Source organism: Chamaea fasciata, unplaced genomic scaffold, assembly GCF_029207755.1.
Source record: "Chamaea fasciata isolate MVZ Bird 193981 ecotype frontalis unplaced genomic scaffold, bChaFas1.0.hap1 SCAF_2, whole genome shotgun sequence".
NCBI lineage: Eukaryota > Metazoa > Chordata > Aves > Passeriformes > Sylviidae > Chamaea > Chamaea fasciata.
Genome location: NW_027094087.1, coordinates 81577703 through 81602163, shown reverse-complemented (window position 1 = coordinate 81602163; position 24461 = coordinate 81577703). Strand labels below are relative to the sequence as shown.

The 24461-nt window shown below is 40.3% G+C and overlaps 1 protein-coding gene across 3 annotated transcripts in view; it reads right to left on the bottom strand.

Moving 5' to 3' along the window:
* DHRSX (dehydrogenase/reductase X-linked) overlaps positions 1-24461 on the bottom strand; it is a 163076-nt gene that overhangs the window by 41665 nt on the left and 96950 nt on the right. For 2 of the 3 annotated variants that reach the window (XM_066176470.1, XM_066176471.1), the window contains exons 4-5: positions 19091-19192; positions 5504-5711 (exon numbers count right to left, since the gene is read on the bottom strand). In XM_066176470.1, the coding sequence (XP_066032567.1) occupies positions 5504-5711; positions 19091-19192 (310 nt within the window). The remainder of the gene's footprint in view (positions 1-5503; positions 5712-19090; positions 19193-24461) is intronic. The other variant, XM_066176473.1, reaches the window with a different exon arrangement.

The window sequence follows — 24461 nt, the reverse complement described above, 5'->3', positions numbered from 1 at the left end:
AAACAAAACCATGTTTTCCATGAGTTAAATAAAACCTATAATAAAATGCATCTATCTAATGATCTAGAACAATCTTTTATGATTACAATTTCTGTAGTTTTCACAGCATTTTATTGAACAACAGTCTAGTGAAACAGCTCTTTATATGTTATTATGATAGACTTCTTTACTGACTAAATTGGATTTACAAAAAAGGGGCAATAATGAAAATCTCTTCTACTGTTTTTTTACAAATTTTCCTTTATTGTATAAAAAAGATAGAAAAATACCCAACAGCAGTATGGTACTACTATGCTACACCAGCTTCGTGTTTGTTTTTGCTTGAATTTAAGATGCTATACTTTCAGGTCTTCCAGACAGAGAGTATTAAGAAACTTTAAGAGACAGATCAATCATGAAAAGGCACTCAAGAAACTTCATGGATATTTAAAAAATAGAAGCCTTTATTTTGAAAAAAAAAAAAAAATTTGACTCATCAAACCATTCTTAGAAAAAAAAAAATCTATTTTACACAAATGTCCAGCTTAAAAAAAGAAAAAAAAAAAAGAAAAAAGTAGTTTGAAACTGATGGAGATACTTGAAAAGGATTGTTTAGAAATTAAAGGTTGGGAGTTTCAGTTTGATTATCAAAGTTCAAAATTAGAATACCAGTATACTTATAGGGATAATTACAAATAAATTTTAAAAGATTTTTAGAACAGTGAAATCAAATGTTTTGGTTTCAAAAATGGATAAATATTTTCCAAAAGTGATTCAACATCTTAGCTTTTAGTTGCTGCTCATAGAAAATATTTTCCAAAACTTCAGTAATGCTGATGAAAAAAAAATCCCCACCTTTCTACCCAAACTTAATACAACTTTTTTACCAACAAACATCACATATATGGAAGAAGAGAAGATGAAGGATACCCCTCATCCAAGAACAGGAGGTCTACAGACACTTTGCTAGACAGATTTTTTCATCAGCTAACACTTCCTGTTACAGTTCCTTATGAACTGCCTAACAGAGGAGATAAACTGGAGCTGCCTGGTCTCTCCAGAATCTTCCCAGACATAGGGCAGAGCTGTTTATCCTATTTTCCACCAGTTAGGACATACATGTGGCAGTCGGGAATTTTGCAATTCTTTTCATTTAATTTCTATTGTCTCTGACATGATTCATGCACTAGGGCTACAGGGAAAAATACAGAAATTATATCTAATATATCATATTCAGCTTAGAGAGTTCAAAAAAAATCAGCTCCTTCTGCAGTTAGAGAGCAGAGGAAAGGGAGCAGAAAAGTGTGACTAACTGTTCTTGAATATACAAGAGATGTGAACTAGAAAAGGAGCTGTGTTGCTGTGGCTGGGGAGTTCATAGATCTGTGATTCACAGCATTACAGGGCCCATTTGGTATGCAAAAAGAGAGGATGATGAAAGGAATAGTTAGTCATGGAGAAAAAGCTAGACAGAACACACAAAGATGCTAACCTCTGGGAAAGGAACATGTTCAAGTGTGATCCACAGCCTGGGAAAAAGAATACAGTCTTTTTTTCTTTATTTTCCTAAAAATACTTTCTTACTTTGGTAGGTAGAGCATTCAAAGGAGTGTCCTACACTTCAGCCTTGAAAGAGCACTATGAACTCCAGTGCACTGATCAAGCCTATCTCAACCCAGGTCGATGAGACAATATTCTTCAAGCTTTTGCTAAAACCAGACATCCATATTCTCTCATGACCACACTTTTTTTTCTCCTCTCAATTTAGAAAGTATTATTTGAGACAGGCAAAAGAGGAAAGAAGGCCATGCTAGCTGTGCTGCTGGAGCACATAGTGTGCTACCCTCTACATGCAAATGCTGAAATCACCACTGTGGAAATGCTTGCAGATAGGTTGTGTTTCTCTTAAACTTTCACCTCCTGAAAACCGTTGCGTTCAAAGCAGGGATGAAGGAGAATGATTTGCCTTAGGGATCCCCTTGTCGACTCATGTGAATGATGTTGAAAATGGTCTGGATCTAAAAGACCACAAAGGTGTTTGATGTTCCTCGTATATTTCCTTCAGCAAAAGAACTGGGAGAACAGTCAGTGCTCTTGTGTGTGTGCGTTTGCATTTTCAATAACACACATGAAACAAGCTGTGCCCTGCCTGTTTGGAACAAGCTCCATCCTGTCTTGATGTACCCATACCATGTTTCCTCCACTGGTGGGTGTATGTGTGTGTGTGTGTGTGTGAAGAGGAGGAGGAGGGGCAGGAATGGGGAGAAATGGCATTCACAGGAAAGAGATGGAAGAGGGGCTAGGGGGAAAAGATAGGAAGATAAATGGAGAGGAGGAGATAAACTGGTGGGTAGAAATAAGACAGTCTCAAAGAAGAAAAAAAAGAAAAAAAAAGAGGGAAAAGGCAATTCAAACAAAAAAAGCTCAAAAGATGAAGAAACAGGCAAGCATGAAGAAAGACAAGAAAGGAAGAAAAATAATGTAAAATGCAAAAAGACAAAATTAAATTGACCATCCCACTGAAAAGAGCAAACCAGAGCAACATAGGATAAATCAGGTTGGTAAGATAGCAGGAAACAAACCAAAGAGGAAACATGGAGGACAGTAACACAAGCTTCATTTAACACTGTTCATAGACAGGCCTTCCAATTATTATTATTCCAACAATTATTTGTTATGCAGTCGATCTGTGATCACTGATATGGATGATGTCTGGTTTCAGATCAGATTTGTCAGCAGCAAATACAAGCAATGAGGAGAAATGGCCATAATGTGACGGCCAACCCAAAATCTCCTGGGTGGGAGAAGGATTCCACTGAAAAATCTGTGGTAAAACAGAGAACTGAACCTCAGCGTACTGTCTCCTTTAAGTCAAGACAAGTCTTCTGCCTTTTGTTCTCTGCCATGCCTGATGGATGAATCCCTGTTCCAGTACTGTCACTCACCTTTAGTCAGGACACTAGCCCAACTAGCATCTAGGAATAATGGGACAAGAGCATGGAAAACAATTCAGCCTGCTGCCAGCAGTAATTTCCCCAGCAGAGAGTACAGCCCCTCTTTCTCCAGTAATGACTCCAGATGGTTTTGCTGCTTTCCTGCTTGGTCAGGACTACCAGCCAATCTGGGAACATATATCCAAGTCATAAAATGAATTATGAGCAACTGCTGCAAGATTAAAAAAAAAAAAAAAAGTAGAAAATTTTTAGAATGATTTCCCATTTACAAAAGCAGCAAAAATGAGACATGGCATCACCAGGAAACAGTTTACCATGGCTGCCTTTACCACATCCATTAAAGGTCTTGAATGTTGCTCTGAATAACAAGGCATCTCCAGGGCCCCGTGGAGTAGGCAATGACTGGGTATGATACGCCCCAGTAGTCCTCCTGCTAAACCCCCTGCTCATGCTGTAGGGACACACTCAAACACACAAGTGATCTCGCTCATTTTTGCAGCACTATTTATGGTGATGTCAAACTATTTACCTGAGTGGGGGCTTTTTGGCAGTTAGGCTAAAAAAAAAAAATACCCAGGAGCATCTTTTTACACCTGAACCAAGGAAAGGTTCGGATCTGAATTTACAGCCCACTCTGGGTTTCACCAGTGTGCATATGTGCAGGCATCACTGCTGCCCCTGAGTGATTCAGAGCATCTGTGTGGGAACGAGCAGACAAAATCAGTTAGAGTCTGTCATCTTTTATGGCCCTTCTTACATCAATAATGTTGAAATGTAAAGGACACAAAAGCTGCAGGTAAATCTCACTGGTATATTATTATTTTTTACGTCAGACTAGTCATGTTCTTGCTCAACCATAACTTTCCAAACTGAAACATTTCTGGTTCCTTTAAAACATGAGTTAATAATGATAAATCAAAGATAAGGATGATCCTAAATTAAAGAGGCATAGTACAAGGCCTTGCTATAATCAAGGAAACTACTGTTATCTAGAGACACAGAAGAGTCATATTAAATTCTGCATTCCACACTTAAGCCCAAAGAAATACTAATCCCCTCTTGCATGGTGCCATCCAGCACATGCCCATCAGAAACAATGAATACATACATCAAGTGAAGAGTAAGGGTAATTTCCTGTGGTTGTTTTACAAGCAAGAGATTAAATTGTGACTACCCTGCAGAGATTTAAACAATGGCTTGTAATACAACCGATGCTATAATATGTAATCAGAAGTTTGACGTGCCTAATGCAGCATTCATATGTAAAAAGTCTGCAGTGGAAACAGCCTAGCTCTCTAATTTCAGTCTTTGTTCGGAAATGAAACCTTGGGCAGGTACCTCTGATCACCTGCTGAAGTCCCTGTCAAAGGATGGAGACAGATTTTCATGGAAATGACACAGGAGTCAGACTGGCTCCATGCAGGCAGGCAGGCAGAAGCTCTCTGGAGCCCACGAGAAGGCAGGCTCTCCTTGAGCCTGTTGGTAAGCACATAATTGCCACGCATGACTGCGTGGGGAAATTTTGGTATTTATCTCAGTTATCCTGCCCATTCCTCCGCCAACTAAACCACTCCACGCGGTTTCTGTATGATACCAGAGACATTTACTGCATCATTTGATGTCTTCCTAATGTTAGCAATACCCCACAGACATCCATTCACAGTTTTCCTAAATGAAAACTGGAGATCAGAAGTCATCCATGCACTTAAGCCCATTTTACTGGATTAAAAACCCAGGGTGGCCACGATCCGGATCTCAGGAAGCTCTTGGGGGAGCACAGGGGGTGACACAGCCACAAGCCCGGGTCAGTGAATTGCCAGGCTGCTGTGCGAGAGGGCACGGACCGTAGGGGTGGGATAAGGACAGGCAGGTGACACAGCCTGGGCCGGGAGGTGGCTGAGGAGAGCTGGAGCAGGGCTGTGAGGGAAGCCCCGGGCTGAGAGTGGGATGTCAGGAGCAGAGCAGGACAAGGCGGAGGCAGAGGGAGCTGCAGGCCGGCGGTCAGCGCTGGAGGGCAGGAAGGAGCAGCAGAAGGGTTGGCACAGCAGCTGCGGCAGCTGGGCAGGAAGGGCGAGCTGCCCCCCAGAGCCCGGCCAGCATCCCTGCTCAGCAGGCAGGCAGCGAGCAGACACAGGCTGAGCTCATCTGGGGCAGCAGCTCTGTGCACGCATCCTCTTGGGGACCATGTCTCCTAGAATCCACCCAAGCCATTTCCACACATCCCGGTTACGGAGCGTCTCCCTGATGAGGCAGTGGCGAGACCAGGCGCTGCGCGCACCCCGAGCACCACCGCAGTGTAAGCATCGGAAAGCAAAGTGAGGTTTTCAAAGTCCAGAAGAGAAGACGCCGTTCAGAATTTAAAAATTATTTGTAGCTTTGGCTCGAGACTGCAAACTTTGATCAAATATTAAATACATTAAGCAAGTGCTCGAAAAGCACCATAAATTGTATTAAAAAAAAAAAAAAAGGCAACAAACCCCCACCTCATTCAGTAGTCAGTAACAATTCGCTTGTAGTTTAATCTGCACACGATTACTACAGATCAGTGAATACCAAAAAGGGATCGGTACCTGCTTTGTAAGTCGTTTAGGTGCAATTTGCCTACATAATGGGTGGCTGATGAGACAGTGATGATTCTAGCGTTGTGACTGTGCGTTCCTGATTGCTTCAGCGTATCCAAGAGGAGGTTAGTCAACAGGAAGTGTCCCAAGTAGTTCAAGCCGAAGTGCTCCTCAAAGCCATCCTCTGTCTTCCTTTCAGGGACCAGCATCACCCCAGCTGGAAGAAAACGTAGAAGTAAAACCTGTTGACTTATTTCAGAGGAGCAGCAAGCTAGAAGTACGAATCTCCTGCCGCAGAGGGTAAACACAGCATTTAAAGCAGTGAATGATTGGTGATGGCAAGTAAAGTAGAAAATTATTGATTCCTGACAAGAAAAAGTTTTAAACCCCTACTTTGGTTTCTTTATCCAGATAATGTGCTGATTGACTCTCTCTCTCCCTGCCTGCAGGACTGTGAGTTCATTTGTTAAAAGTGTTTTCAAGAGGTGGGAGCTGGGAGATCCCAACAACATTCCCTCCATCAAAGCTCTGAGCAGTGCAGACATGACCAGGCTAAGCAGCACCCCTGCTCTCCCAGACAGCTTTCTCCCGGGTCCAGGCTGGAGTTTAAAGCTCTGGTGAGTCTACATCTGAAATCTGCAACTTCTGTCTCACTGGTGTGGTGAGAACAGATGTAGTAAATTTACCCAATATATCTTAATTACCATGCTTACAAGCAGCTGCATATTGAAATTAGGTTTTCAATGCTTATTTTGGCAATATTTTTGCATAAATTTCCACAAACCACAATTTTCAAACTCAGTGTCTAAAATAAGTATCCACATCCCCAACATGCAATGTTGATTTCAGCATCTTGCAGAGAATTCTGAGCTTATGCATAAATTATATCACACATTGAGGCTGTGTGAGGGATAGTTACCCTGCTCAATTATAGCATAGACTTGAATGCTATAAATTATTCTTATTTCATTAAAATTTAATTACGGTACAAGTAGACATAACCTTTGTCATTTAAATGTAGATGGACAAAACTCATGGAGAATCCTGTTACAGGATGCTTCTAACACCCATAAATATGATACAGCAGAAAGGCCACATCTGCACACAACACATGAGAGAGTGCCAGCTTAATCCTCATGCTATTTCATGTGCCCACTAAAAAGCCTTTAATATCCCATTTCCTGATGTCAGCCTGACCTGATGATCACACATTAAATGACCATTTTAAATTGCACATGCTGTGCATCAGCATTGCTGCTTTGGGGCTTCCTGACACCTGACAGTCCTGCTTTGTTGCTGCCTCTTGGGCTGAAGGAGAGATATTTTTGGGATCTTTTTTAGTATGGAGAACACTCATAGGGATTCACCTATGGCTTCCTAGTGCTTAATGGAGCAACTGGAGAAGTAGTGGGGGGGGAAGAGACTCAAGAAGACCAAAGAGAAAACAAAAGGGTTGGGTGGAACACAGTGTACCTGCAAATAGAGAACTTAAGACTGAACATGGGTGATGTTGACTAGTGGTACAGTGAAAGAAACACAACACAAATTACATGATGAAGCTCCACAAAAGATGATTAGCATCTCCTTATGTCATTTACTGTTGTAAACTGTGTATAATCACATCTGCAACAGTGGCTGGGACTGAGAACTGGCGTGGAGGTTGTGGACAGATGCTAATGTGAGACAAGCCCAGCTGTGACTTTTTCTTGTTTTCTGGGAAGAAGGAAAAGATGGGAATAGCTTGGGGATGGAACAAACCCCAAGCTCCCAGACAAAGTCTTAGCCTGCTACAGTGTAAGTTTTAGCACAGACAGAACTCAGCATGAGCTGTTGGAGGGCAGATGGAAACATTGCAGCATCTCTGAGCACCAGGGCTAGTACAAGGAAATGATTTGCATCTCTCTGAGGCCACCCTGCCCTCCAAAGCTCTGACACTTGGAAAAGGTGAAAAGAAGCAGTGTGCCAGAGTTCTGTTTGCAGTAACACTGGTAAAATACAAGCCCAAGAAAGGCAGCCAACATAAAAGAGCCCTGGCACAGCAAGGCAGATCTGCACGCCAAATCCTGCTTCTGCATCTGCTGGGATTGCTGCAGGGCTCAATATAGGACCCCTCCATGCAGACACATTTCTGTTGGTTGAGTCAGATGGAGGGATGGAGAAATTTGTCCTGAGAGAAGTGTGTTAGACAGCTGCTACAGCCATTCAGCTTTGCATCATGACCAGCAGGCAAACACAAGGAGGCTGCCACTGCTCACATTAGCCCCGAGGATGCCTCTGCCACAGCAGCTTCACCCTCCACTTCCAGAGAGGCACAGGATTTCAAGAACACATAGAGGCTTTGACCTCCACCCCAATTAGTCTCCACCATCTGTGCTGTACATCCTGGAAGCAAAGAAACAGATCTGAGCTCACATCAGGAGACAGAAAATATTTTCATTTATGCAACGCACAACTGTAAAGGTACACACTCCCCAAAATTCTTTTGCTCATTCTTCAAGAGCATCCCCTGAGTCGAAATTCTGGTCAAGTCCTTGAGCAGGCACAATCACCTCTGCCTGCATCTGATGCTATTATAATTCCCTTCTTGTCTCCAAGAGCTGCTCAAATAATGTTAAGCCAAAACACCTTTGAAAGACTTCTTTTGTTTATTTTTTAAAGGCTCTCATCTTTCAGGTAGTTCATATCAAGGATGTCAAAAAAATCTTGCCCAGTAGTCTGAGGGCAGTTTCTCTTATTGGAGGAAAAGCCATTTTTAATTCACTAAAAGTGAGCATACAGAGAAATACCCAACAGGCAGCTGAACGCGTCTCCTTCCTTCACAAAAGGGAAAACCTTGTAAGTGTAGCAGCAAGCTCTCTTTTTTAAATTATTAACTACTTAACATTCAGTAGATACTAAAAGTGGCATGCTATTGATTTTCTCTTGTCCAGAAACATTATCAGCTTTACTTAAGGGTCTCAAAAGTTAGGTCAAAAATGAAAGCTGGTTCTACATTTAATTTTTTGAATTAATCCAATACTACTTGAAACACTAACAAATGCTGTATCTTTTCATTGCAAACTAAGAATGATTGTGCTTATTCTTCTGGTATGGAATCCAAGCAACTCAGTACCTTTCTGATTTTAATTATCAGTAGTTACCCTTAAAAGTTTTTCAGAGTGTATGTGAAATTTGAAGTGGTGGCAGACAAACCATTAATGCCAAACAGCTCAGTTCTGCTATAACCTTCTTATATGTTTTTCCCTGTGATTTAGCTGGATTGTCTCCAGAATATTTAGTTTTAAAATATCATTGATAACATCAAGGCATAAGAAAATGAATTAATAAGTAAAGAGAACATGAGCTTCTATTTTGTAATTGATTAGCTGTTGCTGAAATATTCTGGCAAAGGACTGAGAGTATGGGAACAAAAAACTGACTAAACAAAACATGGATTTGTGATTTTGCAGAGGTAGAAGTGAATTAGAATAAGGAAAACATTTTTCTGCAAAAGCATGCTGAACAACTGTTCTTATAGGTATAGTAATACATTCCAGTGTGTTGCAGTTCTTCATTTATTGTAATATGCTCAAATTATACACAATTTTAATTAGCTTTAATGAATAACAAAAATTATATTATTTTTTAATTCTATGACTAGGCAATAACCATATTTCTCACTCAAAGAATGAATACACTTCAAGAGACCTGTCTTTGCAAGCAGGAATTTATAATGATTTTCTAAAAAAGTTTGTAATGAAACTCTTGGTTTCTGATCCATCTTATGCAATTTAAAGAACAAAATGGATATGACACTGCATGCAGTATAACAAAAATTTTATGATAGTTGTAAATATTATAGGCCAGACATACCCCATTTTTATTGAATTATACAGGAGAATTAGCACTATGCCTGCTCGTACTGCAGATGATGAAAAATATTGCTCTATCGCCCATACCTCCCACTGCAAAGACATCCTTCATGTCCTTTATAAAATGTGTTTTAAGAGCTGTAAAAATACAAGTATTTCACTCATTTGGATTTATTTACAGTGAGCTGCCTTGAGATTTTTAAAGTCAGTTTTCTCAAACCCACTACAAAATAAAACTTTTAAATCTCTTTTTCAAATACAGAACAGAATGTCAGCCTTCCCAGCCAGGCTCACAGAAGTGGGTTTGGAGGCAGATCCCCCTCACACAAGTTCTTTTATCTCTACACAGCCAGCGGCTGGGCAGATAAATCAATAGGTCAGCCACAAACACACATAACACCTTCACACCTATAAAGGATGCGAACCTTTATAATCACATTCACCCAACTCTCGCTATTTACAAGGAAGAAATACATACTGTACCAAAAATGTTCCCAAGGGGAAAAATTCAGAGACAGTTACATCCAGTGAAGCACAAAGCCCTTCCTCCCTACAGACTTTGCACTGCCTTAGCTGATGCCTTTAGCAGCATTTCCAAGCCCACGAGTGCAGCCACATGGGGAAAACCACTCCACAAAATGTGAAAACTGCTCTGTCCTGCACACCCATGCAACAAAACACCTCTGAGTGTATCTAAATGTAAAATAGCATAGCCCACTTCTCACCTGAGCAGAAGAACCACACAGCAGCATGCCCTGGCTAGGCTGTCTATACCACATTGCTTCTTCCACCTTGTTCAGTTGGGCTAGGCAATCCCAGAGCATGCCTACCTTGTAGGTCTCCCTGGCTAGTGAGCAAGGAGACCATGCAACGCTTTATTGTAAGAATTGCCCCCAGAAGTGCTTACTCACGGCACAGCTGTGTGCCCACATGGCTGCTTCTTACAGGTGGTGCTTCTTCCTGCCTTGTCTGGGCTGAAGAGCAGTGAATTTGCAGCACTGCTGTAAAAGCTGTGACAGAGCTGCCTCCTAAGCCACAACCCAACCCAGAGTCCAGTGCTACAGGTATGCCACATGCCTCTTGGTGTCCCAGGAAGGTGTTCTGAGCCTCAACAGGTTCACGCACAGAAGCCAGATTAACAGTGAATGAGAACTGAAAAAGTAAAAATCCTAAAGATTTCAAAGAAAAACACAAAAACATGGATGAAACTTGGTGCAGCTTTCCAGTGCTATTGTCTTAGTCCCTCTCTCCCCAGAGGGAGCTTAGACTCTTGTATTTCCTAATGTCTTTTGGAGCTTTTTATATGTGTGTATGCAAGTTTCCAAACTCAAATGGGAGAAAAATGAAGCAAAGCAAGAACTTTTAACCCATGGCATAACAATGACACCTGGATGACACATAGATACCACACCAATGCATTTTACCCTTGGGAAGATGCAAAGAGATGTTAGTCTGTCTGGCATCAGTGCTGAAACAATGGCCTGTGCATTGCCTTTCCTGGAAGGTACTGGCTACTGTGAAAACAGGTTTGATAAAGGACAGGGACCGAGCCTGGGGTTGTGGAGAAGAACCATCTCCGGAGAATGAGGTCTCTCCTACCTCATCCCAGGACATCTTCTCCATAGGAGCCTGCCTGAGCCTCTGCTCCAGCACTGAACAAGTTCCCACGAGCTCTCACCTCCTGCTCTCTTCTCCCCATTGCCTTTTCTGATTACCTTTCCTTACAGCTTCCTCAACTCCCTGAGCTGGGCAAAATGCATGGCCATGATGAACCAATGATAGCGTTCTGCTTCCCAGCCTCCCCTTCTCCCTTACCCTATAATCCAGTGATCCCATGCTGATCTTATCAAGGAACAGCATGTGTTCAGGAAGGAGGGGAGAGGTTCAGCCCCAGTCATGTATATCAGCTCCATCTACCTCTCTGCTTCCCTGCAAACAGTAAATTCGTCCTCCCTAATTCTCTCACCCAGCCACTGTAGCTCCTTTGTGTCTCAATCCCACATCACTCTGCACCCTGCAGGCATCTGCCTGTCACACACCTGGCTCACCCTCCCCTCGCTGCTGAGGCTTGTTTCCCGCTGGAGCCATGATCCATGGCTCTGAGGCTCCTCCCACCTTCTCCATACCCACTTCAGTCTCAACCAGCTGTGACTAAATTACAAGTTTCTTTGTACAAGTTACATAGAAGTGGGTGATCAAGCAGAAGAGAGGTTCCAATCCCTTCTCCACCAGGAGCAGTAATTCTCATCTCTGTTAAATATCAGTAAACTTGCAAGTCAGGGATCAGTCAAAAATGCCCTCATGGAGAAAAGATTCAATCACATAGTACCCAACAGAGACTTCAGTCCTCAAGCTTAAGGACTCAGGCCTTGTGAGTTATACGGTGTCTAAGCATTTCCATCCGACCTCTGACTGAGTCATCTCCTACAGTTCAGACATACCGAATGACTCTCTTCATCTTCACTACCCACCTCAGCTCTACCTCAGTACTTGCTCTCTTATTAATTTTCTGGTATTTAACAAGAATATATGTTATGTTCATAGTTTAATTCACTAGAAAAGTCTTTTAATCAGAAAATTCAAATGTTTTGCAATCAAGGTTTCTGTCATCCTGATGGTTCCCAATTAACTGTCATGTTCCTCCCACCCATCAACTCTTCATAGTCTATTATTCATGGGACAGAAGCTTTTCATAGAGATCATGGACTCAAGATCAGAGACTGAGGTCACCCGTCCAGACAGTGGAGAGACGAGGAGGCTGAAGTGAGACCCAGTGCCCATCTCCAGCAGGCTCAGAGGCAGTCAGGGAGAGCAGATGGGATGCTGGTGCCCAGTCTCAGCGCTGGTGCATTTTCTGGCACACAGCACCTCCCACCACGGCTCAGGGCTGTGATTCAGGCAGAAAGACCTGCTCAGGCTTGACTTGGGACATGCTTGGTATAGGCAAAATATTCCATGAGGAACACATGAAAGGTGGCTTACAAAGAGCAGTGCTTAGCAGGCTTCTGACTTGACCCATCAGGGGGATATTCCATTTGTGGCAAAAGATGCAGCCATTGGCACAAAGGCAAGATCTTGTCTGCATTCAACTCCACATTGTGTGATAAGACCACAGCCTTTGTGAAAAACCTTGCCATCATTTTTGACATTAAAAAAAAAAACCCTCCTAAGATGTTTGTCTTATCATTGCTGGAAACACATAAACTGTTTTATCTGGCATTACAAAATAAAATAAAAGAAAAAAAAAGTCAGCCTAATGCAAATACTTGGCATGGAAACTCTAAAAGTTTGGCTAAGGAGTAAGGAACTGAAAACTGAGTAATGTCTACTGCTGGTGCTCCCAGACCCACCTCACAAGGAGAGAAATGCACTATATTAGCTGTGCCAAAGAAGATAAAGCAATGTCTCTTTCCAGAAAAAAATCAAAAAAACCCCCAAAAAAACAACAACAACAACAAAAAAAACCCACACACACACAAAAAAAAAAAACCAACAAGATAAAGAAATGTGTCTTTCTTAGTTTCTCAGTAGGTTAAAGAAGAGGAAAGGAAAAAATGCAGACAATCCACATTCAAGGACTGTGAGAACAACAACCAAATCTTAGCAGGTTCAGAACATAACCGAACCAGCTGTAGTACCTCCCTAAGAACAGATCCACATTCTGAATCAGTGTCACACATGTGAACACAACACAAGCTAGTTCCTTGGCAAATGTGACAGTTAAAAAACGTATTCCATAACCAAGGATTTGATTTTACACTAAAATAAACCAGAGCATTCCTAATTAGGTCTGGTTCAAAAAACCCCTTTGTTTCCTAAAAATATTCTCAGTGACTGTTTGGTTATTTGAGTTGGCACAATGGTGAGTTAGCCCACTCACAATCAGAAAATAGGAAAGTCAGTCACAGCTTTCTAATTCAATAGAATATTCTCTCAGAAGTAAAATATTTTGGTTTGCAATTTGTATATAAAGTATTTTTACCTAAAATCTATGAAAGGATTAAGTCAAAATAAAACATGGTCACTCCTGCCTTTCCGAAAAGCCAATGGCAAAGGTTCCACACACTTAAGTAGAACTGGTTGGGTTTCCTAATCCATCAATAGCTGACTTTGTATCTGTCTTCCACTGATAAAACATTCACATTCAACACATTAAAGCGAATGGGTCAAAAACCTGCAGCATGCGAAGCCTGAGATATTTCCCCTTTCACAAAGTGTTTGATATCACAGACAGAGAAAAAAGCTTTGGAAATAATCAGAAAGACAAAAATAATCTCAAACAAAAGTCAGGATTTTCATGAAAGAAATCCTTACTCTTTCAAAGCCAGAAGAATCTAAGGTTACCCCTCTAACTTAATAGTTCTTTCAATAAAAATAAACCTTTTATAGGAAATCTCACATCTTCTTATAAGAAACATATAATTCTGGCAGACAAAATGCTATTCAAGTATAATAAAATCTCTAGCTGACAACTGCTGCTAAAAGTCCATACTCCAGATAAATGTGGACATTGCACAAACCCCATCTGCTCTGAAAGAGCCAGGGTGGACACTGTCAGCAGTGTCATAGTGCTCTGACACATGTACCCAGACAAGTTACTGACAATATCCAAAGCACCTAGTACCTGTGAAGAGCAGTGTGTGAGCAGCTAGACTCCTCACAGTCAGCTCTCTCAAAAGATGATCTCTTTTGAAAAATCTGAGAAGATGGCACCTGTCATGCACTGAACTTCATTTAAAAAATATGGCTCTGAGATTTTCCTCTAATTTTAAACATGTTAATACTGCATGATAAGCTCCTTATGAATCTTCCATGTTTTCCCACCATACATGGAAGATCCATTATAAGCCAAGCTCTCCACCACCTCAAATTAACTTTTCCAGGTAAAATAAACTTCCAAAGGCCCAACTCTTCCATGATATCTATCCATTACATACTGGTAAAGGCTATTTGCTCTTCTGTTCATCCCCTTCTCTCCTTGCCCCTATCCCTCTATACCTTTTCCATCACATCTTTGCTTGGGTATTGCTCTAATTTATCTTAGAGGAAGGATAAAGATGAAACATGATGTTGTAAGCAAGACACTGGAAGAACTTTAATGAGATGTCATATCCTGAGTTTACCACAGCTTTCCTGTACGGCTGGAGGAGAAGCATTAATTTCAATGAAATCCAAGTTTCACTGGAGTAACAGCAATCCTCACTAACTTTCCCTCAAGGCCTTCTGCAGTGAATTTCCACATCTCTGAGGGTTTTTTCCTTTTCATCAGAACAGTCAGTGTAGCCTGCAGATGCTACAGGCAAGGGAGCTGGCTCTTACCTAATCCAGTGGGACAGGCTCTTTTCATAGATCCCACTGTGATAATTCCAAACAATTTAACTATTAGTAAATTCAACTTATAAATACGATCTGTGAGTAGGTAAGTATGTATAGAATTGTTTGCATTTGATAAATGCTCTTGTTCCCAGCCCTCAAATTTTACTCTTCTTCTGAAGATTGGATCCTGCAAATACTCAAAAGCAAGAATAATTTAATCTATGTTCAACCAACAGCATCCATGGGACTATTCAAAGAACTCCTGACAGAGGATTATGGCTGACCTGCACATGGCTGGATTGTGTGTAGGTAGCACAAGGAAACATGTATATTTCACATACTCAGCTACTGATACAGTTTTTAATGTGCTCTAGAAACTGAAGAGATAAGCTTATACCGACTTACCTATTCTGTCAAGATAGATGGATAATTTCTCAGATGATCCACAGAGTACCAAATATGACCATCTGAATTAGCTACAGTTCAGGAATATTGATTTTAAATTGGCCTAGATAGGCTTCAACCTGAAATATATTAATTGTAATCTGTCTGCAATAGGCTAATAATAGTCTGATATCTCTAAGTTGGCATTTCATTGTTAATGAGTTAGACGGTGCATGTTCCCTGGTGTCACTAAATATTTGTGATTTTTGTGTTGACTCTGTTGGTTTTAAGATCATTAAGAACTGTAAACAACATACAAGCAAAAACATTAACTACAATGTGTTGAGAAACAGTTCTAGCACGCAGAGAAAATGACTGCCTTCAAGGTTAGAAAAATACATCTCTGGCATGAAACAGTGACTACTGGTCATGGAATTTTACAAAATGTTTTAGTATCTGTCCCTTTTTCAACCACAGGAAGACAGCAGACTTTCTAATGCATTTTAACAGCAATGCCATTTTTAGGAATGTATTAAATAATTAACACTAGTGTACATGCTGTAATTTGCTAAATGCTTTTCAACTGTACAAAGACAGGTTTTTCCAAAACAAAACTAAAAATTAGCACCCAATTGCTAATTAGCAGACTAGAAGACTCATTCTTCTGACCTTCCGTCAGATTAAGGTTTCTGCACTGCTTGTCCCTCTTTCTGTGGCTCACAGTTCAACCATTTAGCTTACTTCTTGCTTTCGACAGAAAATGAATTTGTTTTCTATGTCATAGCATTTTTCTCTTTTTAGCACTAGCACATTATATTAAAAAAAGTTTATATAATACTCTATTTGCATTTTTAATATGTTTTGTTTATTTTAAAAACCAAGAGCTGAGCATGTACATTACTGATGCAGAAAGCATAGTAATGTAAAAACAGGCCCTTATTTGTCAGCTGAAATAATACGTGCATTCAACCAAAATTTTTCTTTTAAATTAGAAATTAGAAAGTTAAATGTACATGCTAAAATAAGCTATAACAAAAAGAGGAGGTGACTAGTGCACTTATCTCAATTTAGTTGAATACCTAAACCTTCACATGATTATTGTGGGACCGGGATGTTTAGTTCTAGGAGAATACTTTGAAACTCAGGATTTTAGTATTAATTTCATTTCCAACTAAATCCTTGAGTAAGGTAAGGGATAGAGAGCAAGTGATGAAGAGAATTTTTTTTTTTTTTTTAATCACCAGTGACCTTAAAACTGCTGAATTTCATAACAATCTTGGGTCAGAAGTAGGATTAATTATATATTTAACACAGTAATTGACATGAAATCCCTTGTCTTTAATAATATTTCAATGTTAATTTCATAGCTGGCATTCTTGTAAAATGTTGGCACTTTTATCAAGTCATCTTCAAATGCTTGGCTTTTTGACAGGTTTGCACAAGTCTTCAATGAGTATCATCTTCACATACATACAGGATGCATATCCATGGAGATATTATGTGGAAAGTTCACTAACATATACACACGAATATATAAATCAATTTAAAAGATTTAGATTTAAGCAATTAAATAATACTAGTATGTAGTGCAAAAATTTCAGAGTAACAGTGCTTCAACTTTTACACTAAATGTAACAGAAGAGTACAGCCCCGATAATAAAGTGCCTGGTCCTATGAAGACAGAAATAAAAAGCTTTACTAGCTTGCTGATAGTTTGATTCAGAAGTCATGGGGTGCACACAAAGTCTGATTTTCAAAACCTGTAGGAAAGGCAATGGAACAGGCAACTGTGCTGAGGTTTTTGAGAGAGTGCTTCCAGCTCTGCAGTCCATGATGGACTGAATCATCCTCCTTAGTCCACTGAAACAAAACCAAACTTAAAAAAAAAAAAAAAAAAAAAAAAAAAAAAGAGGAAAGAGGAAGGGAGGGCAAAAAAGGAAAACCAACCAGATAGGCCAAATGTCAGCACTTGTTTTGATTGTGCTTAATACTGGTGGTTTTTGCATCAGGCCATTTCTCCTCTATTAGGTATGTTCATTTTCTTCTTATGTAGCAAGGACACATTTGGGCTTTCACTATGACACAAAAGTTACTAGTGAAAGTGGGCTTTCACTAGGAACAAAACCAAATGCTACAGATTATTTATAATAGCAAAAAAAAAAAAAAAAAAAAAGAGTGGGAAAGAGCGTTCAAAAGTGGAGTGATTGCCAGGCAATGGCCAGAGACTAACCTAATTGTACTGGATGATTTACCTGTGCTTTGGATGTGATTCTGTTAAAGCAAAAAAAAATTACTTGGACCATTCATTTCATTGTAAATTCTAAAAGGATTTACTCAAAAAAGAAGATTACTCTTGCCAACTGCATTTGGTGAAAAAGTGTAAGTGAAATCAAATGGCTTTCTTGCAAGTCACAAATACATAGACTGAAGCCAGCTAACTTTAGTCTCCAGCTCCTTTCTTAAAAGAAGTTTTGGACTTACTCTCTTTGGTCTTGTAACATATTAGGAACATTAGGAGAACCATTTTGATACAACTTTTTTCTTGGATAAGAGGACACATTCAATTTTCATCCAACCCAATTCAGTAGCAGCTAGGGCAGAAAAAAATCCTGTATTCCAGAGGGCTTTCCAGTCGCTTCAGCCTCATTATTTTTCCCTCAACTGCCCTCTAAGCCCTTGCTGACAATGCTGCCTTTGCTCATGCTGAAAACTAGTGCAGGGCAGGGGATGGGTGCATAGACTTAAAAACCCCTTTTCCCACAAAATGTTGTTTTTTCAAATAGTGGTGTTCCCATCTGTCTAACAGTTTTTACTCTGCATGTTTAAAAGTAAACCTGGAAAGACTTTGTAACTAGGCTTAAATATCCACTAATTAACTATAACTAGGCTTAAATATCCACCTCTAATTATTGCACTATTAAAATAAGAATCTTGGGCTTTTTTGACTAATCAAAGAAAAATAAACTCTTAACATTTCACAAATGTTTCATATCAATCAGCAAATAAAAAACACTTGAATTTTTATTACAGTATTTACTTGTATTACTGAGAGCTCTTTAAGGCATCAATGGATATAAAAAACATTTATTTGCAGCATGTTTGCTCTCACTAGGATTGAAGTGTGCACAGGAAAATAGAAAATGTTCTATGGGATCTTAATAAAAACATATGTAAATAATTGGGAAAGCAAGAACAGCAGCATGTAACAGCAGAAAACTTCTAAAAGAAGCCTAAATTTTTGCTTGTGGGTTTTTCTCCTAGTTAAATAGACAAGTGAAAATTCCCCTTTAGGACAGTGCATGCAGAGCATGCATAGTTTCTGGAAGAAAATTATTGTACAGGCTGGCTTCCAAAAATACTGTGGCTATAACACAAAAATTAGATAGCAAGTATGTAAATAACAAAAGCTAAAATCCCTAAGAATGATGAGATTCATTTGATAATTGTATGAATGCAAGACAAATATTGTCCTTTTAATTTGTTCTCTGACCACTGAGGATGCAGTTTTATGAACAGCTTTCCAGTCACACCTGGACCTATGCAGTGATTTATCTGAGGTTTCTGGATAGCTTGCCAGATTTTATTTCAGGTGGATTAAACCCACAGCCCAGCTCATCAGCCACCCACAGTAAACAAGTGTTTATACAGGGAAAAACATAAGGGGAGAGAAAGTTAGCAAAGGTGAAAAGACGGTTTATCTACTGGCATAATGTACAACTTCTCTTTCCTTTCTTATTTTTCTTAGAGATGCTCAGATTCTTGTACAATTGCATTCTTTTTAGTGCTGGAGAGCTAAAAAATCACAGCAAAGGAAGCAGACTTGCAATAACAACATGAGCAAGCGTGGCATTGAAGTGTTCAGACTGCTCACCTGATGATCCCTCAAAAAATGCAATTTAATTCTAGAAAGACACACCAGTTAATGCAGCCATATGGTAACCTGCTGTATGGTTCAGATAATCTATTTGAAATGTGAAGTGATAGATGAGACCTCTATCTGCCACATCTTCCCCTGCAGATTTGTGAAGAGAAAACCAGAACTCACCATTATTCACCAGAACATGGAGTGGACAATTCTTTGCTTTAAACTGCCGCACAAATTGCCGTATAGACTTCATGGAAGCCAAATCACAGTATAAAAACTCCACTGGGAGAGAAAAGGAGAAAAAACCAGAGAGAGTTAAGTCAGTTACAATGACATAAAACCACACAGACATCAACAAGGACACCTGTGATAACATCAGTAGTAAAGTAAAAGTTTTAAAAATAAAACAGTCTTTTCAAAATCACGGGTGAAGCTGGTCTCAGGTTCTTTGTTTCTCCTTCCTCCCTTCATTTCTATTTTAAACTGTGGATTCTTCACAGACTGATTATAGGGGAAGTGGCTGTCAGGAGTGAAGGAGGGCATCATATGAAGCAAATATGCACTAGGCCTACTGTTCTTACTACTGCTACATTTAGGAAGAGGAGCTACAGTGCTGCAGCACTGAGATGATCGGGACATGGGAGCTGGAAATCAAATAGGGAGAGGAGAAGGCACATTAGACACTGCAAGGTTTCCCTGTGTTTCTGATCCAAATATGCTGCCCTTCGTTTTTTCCCAGATTATCTGCTCAGTACCTGTGGTTGGAACAGGTTATAAAACAAAGCTTTATTGCCAGTAGGAGATGAGCAGCAGCACACCCTGAACACAGCAACAGTGACCACTTAAAGCAAAGGGAGCATCATAAGTAATGCTGTGTCTCCTGTGGGCATCCAGGGACATTTGGTGTCCCGGTCACCTGGGAGTAACAACCAGCCACAAAATTTCCATTTAAATGTGGGTAAGAGTCCTGCTGACCCTTGGCTTTGGCAATGGCAGTGTGAATTGAGAGGAGCATACCTCACATGAATATTGTGGGTGGCATCCTGCCTGCGCTGCTGATGTGAGTCAAAGGGCAGGATGGCAGGGGCAGGGGGCTGGAAATCTGACTGCACCAACAAGATTGCACAAGAGCAAGGGTGTCAGTGTCTCAAAATATATTTGATACCAGTATATCTTTATTTCCAAGAAAACACAAATCAAAAAAGGGTCCTTTTCTCCAAAGCACTATCCAGCCACTGATCTGCACTAGAACGCTGCAAAATTAATCAGTAAAAAAAAAAAAAAAAAAATTAAAAAATAAAATAAAATAAAAAAAAAATTAAATCCCCCAGCAGCTTTAAACCCATCAGGTCTTAAAATTCTCCTGCTGCAGTTATTCAACTTTCAACCCCAGGCTCTCACAGCACTGCCTTATCAATTGTCCTGCCTTGCATGAAGCTATGACCAGAGCTATGAACTGAAAAGAAGCAGTGCTCCCTGCCAACAGCAGTAGCTGTCCCCACACAGCAAACAATCCAAATTCTTTACAAGCTCTGCAAAGGGGAAAAATAAAGAAAATTATTACCTTGTCCAACTGTTTTAGCCTTTAAAAAAGTATATATTGCATGCCACGCTTTTGGTTTGTTTCAGCATTAGGTATGATTTAAGGAAGAAAATATGATGCTCTACCATAGATATTAGTCTCTCTTCTGGTTTCCTACTTGTCACTGTGGGAACCCAAGTCAGCCAACTGTTGTCAACTCCACCCTGCCAAGACACTAGGCCTCAGAGGTGGATTTGCTTGAACATCCTCCGTAAAGTAAATTTTCCAAGGAAGCACAAAAGGTGTTTCAAATTGAGAAAGCCAAACAATACTGACTTCGTGACTAGGTCCATCAGAGACAAAGGCAAAGGCTGTACAAAGCATCTCCCCTTGTTTGCTGTGTCCTTCCTGGGTGAGTCCTTACGTTTCGTTTTGTTTCAGTGAGCTCCCAGATTTCCCAACCTGTGGCAACCTCTGCACACATGTTGTCTCCAGGAAGGTTTTGGTCACCACATCAAAGGACTGGGGTTTCAGAGGCTCACTGAGTTTTCCCCCCTCCCTGCTGCCCTCCCTCCTCCTGGCCCCAGGGCTGCTGCCCTGTGCTCCACAGGAATGAACAGCCACCCCCTTCCTTGCACATGGGTTCCCCTATCTCTTCTTATGAAAGAATCAGCCTTTGAAAGAAGAGGAAATTAAAGAGATACAGTTCTTCAAAAATGCCTTTCTGATAGGAGGATTAAGCTATTGGATAAATAGGCTCCAGTGCAGGCTGTAATGAGACCTTTCCTCTTACGCTCTTCCCTGGTCCATCAGGGATGTTCATCCTGTCCTTACCAAGGCTCTGAGCTATATTGCCTCTTTAGAGCATGTCAGTATAGTAAGAGATTAGGAAAGCCTGCAGGCACAACAACAAGATAAATAAAAAAAAGATATTCACAACTCTTATTTAATTCCTTTCCAGGAGAACAGTTTCTTTCATTCCCTTAGTATGAAGCTTTAATAATCCTTATATATTTGGAACCTAGGCAGTATTAGTCCTCTGAAATTGTGTTAGTGAATGTATATAAATGATTTAGTGGCCTCTTCAATTAAAAACAAACAAAGAAAGCTTATATTCCAGTTATAACACAGTACACTGTGAATACATTTTTTCAAAGTGGCTCTAAAGTAGTACCATTTCAACAACAATGTCCCATGAAAAGAAGAGGACAATATCTTGATCTCTCTGCAGGACTTTAGGTGCTCACCAATTTTCTTTAATTTCACTGAAGCCCTGCACCTGAAGATGGTAAGGAAATGTAGAAGTTATTAACCTCTGTCAATGAAGAGAGTTGCTCAGGTCACTCCTTCTGTGGCCTAGCTGCTGTATAAAACCACTGTAATATACAGCTGCTGTATATTACCACTGTAATTGCTCAGATATCCAAAACCTGGTCATAATTAATTATTAATAATTAGTGCAACAATGAGTGGAATGAAGACCTAGATGAAGCTTTATGCTGACTCTGCTGTTGTTCTACTTCATTAGGCAGCTCATCAAGGAAAGAGATTAGGGAAAGCATGATCGGCTTCTTAGGTGGGAGTCACACTGCCAATGGAGGAGTCACTTTCTATACAAAAATATTCATCTTGGTACAGGAGGCATTAGGCCTTCATTAGCTGTGGTATTTTGTGGCACAGTGCAGGTTCCAACCACTTCTTCATGAGCAGTATGGACTCTGACAACAATATTGACTCTATTGCCACTACATATGCAAGAGTGGCAGACCTCTGAGGACATCCACTAAGCTAACTCTTAATTTCTTCCCTTATCTGACTCTTCATTGCCAACAAGAATGGTGGTTAGATAATGTGTGCCAATAGAGTGCTTTTTAGCCTGACCCAACACAGTCTCATCCTTCCTGATAACTAACTTTTTGCTGCAGCTGTCTGATCTCTCCTCCCTTTATTTTTCAGTTCTGCACAACAAATGCTGTCCTTCATTACAACTGTACAGTGCCCAGACTAATGGTACACTAGGCCAGGGCTATCATCACTAAACTTCTTTACTTGCTTACTCAGAAAGCATGTCATCACATTCAGTATTTGTAAAGCACTTGCCATCAAAAGACCAGAATGTGCTTCAGAAAGGAAAACAAAGAAGACAAATCAACCCCCAAACTTTTCTTTCTGCTCACAGGGCAGGAACACTAATGGCCAGAGCCTCTGTTGGTGCTTATCCATGTGTGGCAGCTCTTTGCCAGGGAGGCAGATCCACTGGCGCTGCACCGTGCTGGCCTAGGCGCTGCTCCCCTCCAGAAACTGCCAACATGTGCCTCCAAGTCCTGTGCTGGCTCAGAGGCCCGGGTTTGAACAGAAACTGAGTTTCTTCTCATCCCACGGTGTTTATTTTTTATCAGTGTACTGAAGAGTTACAAATTTAGAAGCTAAGAACAATGGTAAGTTTTTTAGAATATTTTGAAGCATGGACAAATATACCAAGCACGACAATTTTTTAGATGCCTTAGTTAATAAAGAATAGTGTTTAATAATGAGAGCCAATGACCAAACTGGATTGTGAACTAGGAATGTAACTTGAATTACTTTGTGAAAACAAGAATGTCAATGTTTTTCTACATAGGATAGGTATGAGCAAAAACAAGATGTGCATTAACAGCAAGAAAACTGAAACATGCCAAAATTCTTGTCTATTGTGGAATAGTGGCTTTTCTGCTTTAGACTTTAATAATCTAATAAGTTTTCAAACTTACCCAGTTATTTTCATTTTCTGTATGCTATTAGGTACAAAAATGGATAGTAGAAGCTACACACAGAATAAGCTAAGTACAGAATATCTGCAGCTAATGCCACTGAAATATTCAAGTTTCTAATGCTACCCCATTTTATCTCTCCTTTTCCTGTACTACTTGCTTTCAGATACTTCTGTAGTGACAGACATGCCCATATTTCTTTCTTCTACTGGATGTGTCCTATGTTCTTATCTAAATAATTTTTCCAATGAAAGCAAGCACATCCATAATTGTCAGACACTGGCTAAAATTTTCACTCTTAAAAATATTTTTCTATTCTTTTATTGTAATTTGATGGCTCAGTTGTCAGAGAGTTATTAGCTTATGAAATACAGAAGGAGCAAAATCTCCCAAGAGACAGCCAGAGTTACTTATGCTATTAATCACATATTAATAGATAGATATATATTATGATGGTGCTACAATTGCTGCTTTCTCTAATTGCTTTCTTTCGAACATGTATCTGCCTGGTGCAGCAACTTTTCAGCCACAGGGAAGTCAGCACAGTGTTTTCTGGCTGCACCTCACGAGGTCCCATACAGACCTCACAAAGCCACGCTGGATGCCACATGTGACACCGCTGAGCACATGCGCTGTGCAGTGCTTGCTCCTGCATTTTACACCCTGCATGTGCTCGGTCATGGTAACTAAAAATGAGAGAGCCCGAATGACTGGCATCTGGTAGCTCCTGAAGAGCTTTTTGACACCCTGACCCCCACAAAATCCAGGAAGAGGCCCAGCATTAGGAGAGCCTGACACAGCCCCTGAGTGTTCACACTCCCCTGAGCTTCCCCTTCAGGGTCAACTTCCCCATTTCTGTCAGCCTGCTTCTTCACACAATTATCACACCTTTCTTCACATCCAGAGTTCCTCTCCTTTGCTTTCCGCACCGGCACACTTGACAGTGACTGCACATTTCCTCTGTGTCTGTATCACAGGGCATAAAAAACCATGAAATGGGAATTTCATTCTGATATGGAAAGAAAATTCAAAAGAAAAAAAGAATGGACAGATATTTCAGTGAATGATCAGGGAGTGTAACTTCTAAGATGTTTACTGCTCATCTGAACTTAGGAAAACGCCATGTTTCGATTCCTTCAAAGACAACACTACTAAGGCTTGGTTTAGATCCAATTAAGATGAGATAAGGCCACCTACCAACTACCACTTTTTATGCATTCAGCTCTAAATCACCATGTTGAAATCTTTATGGAGCTCTGCTTCAGCAGAAATCATAAGT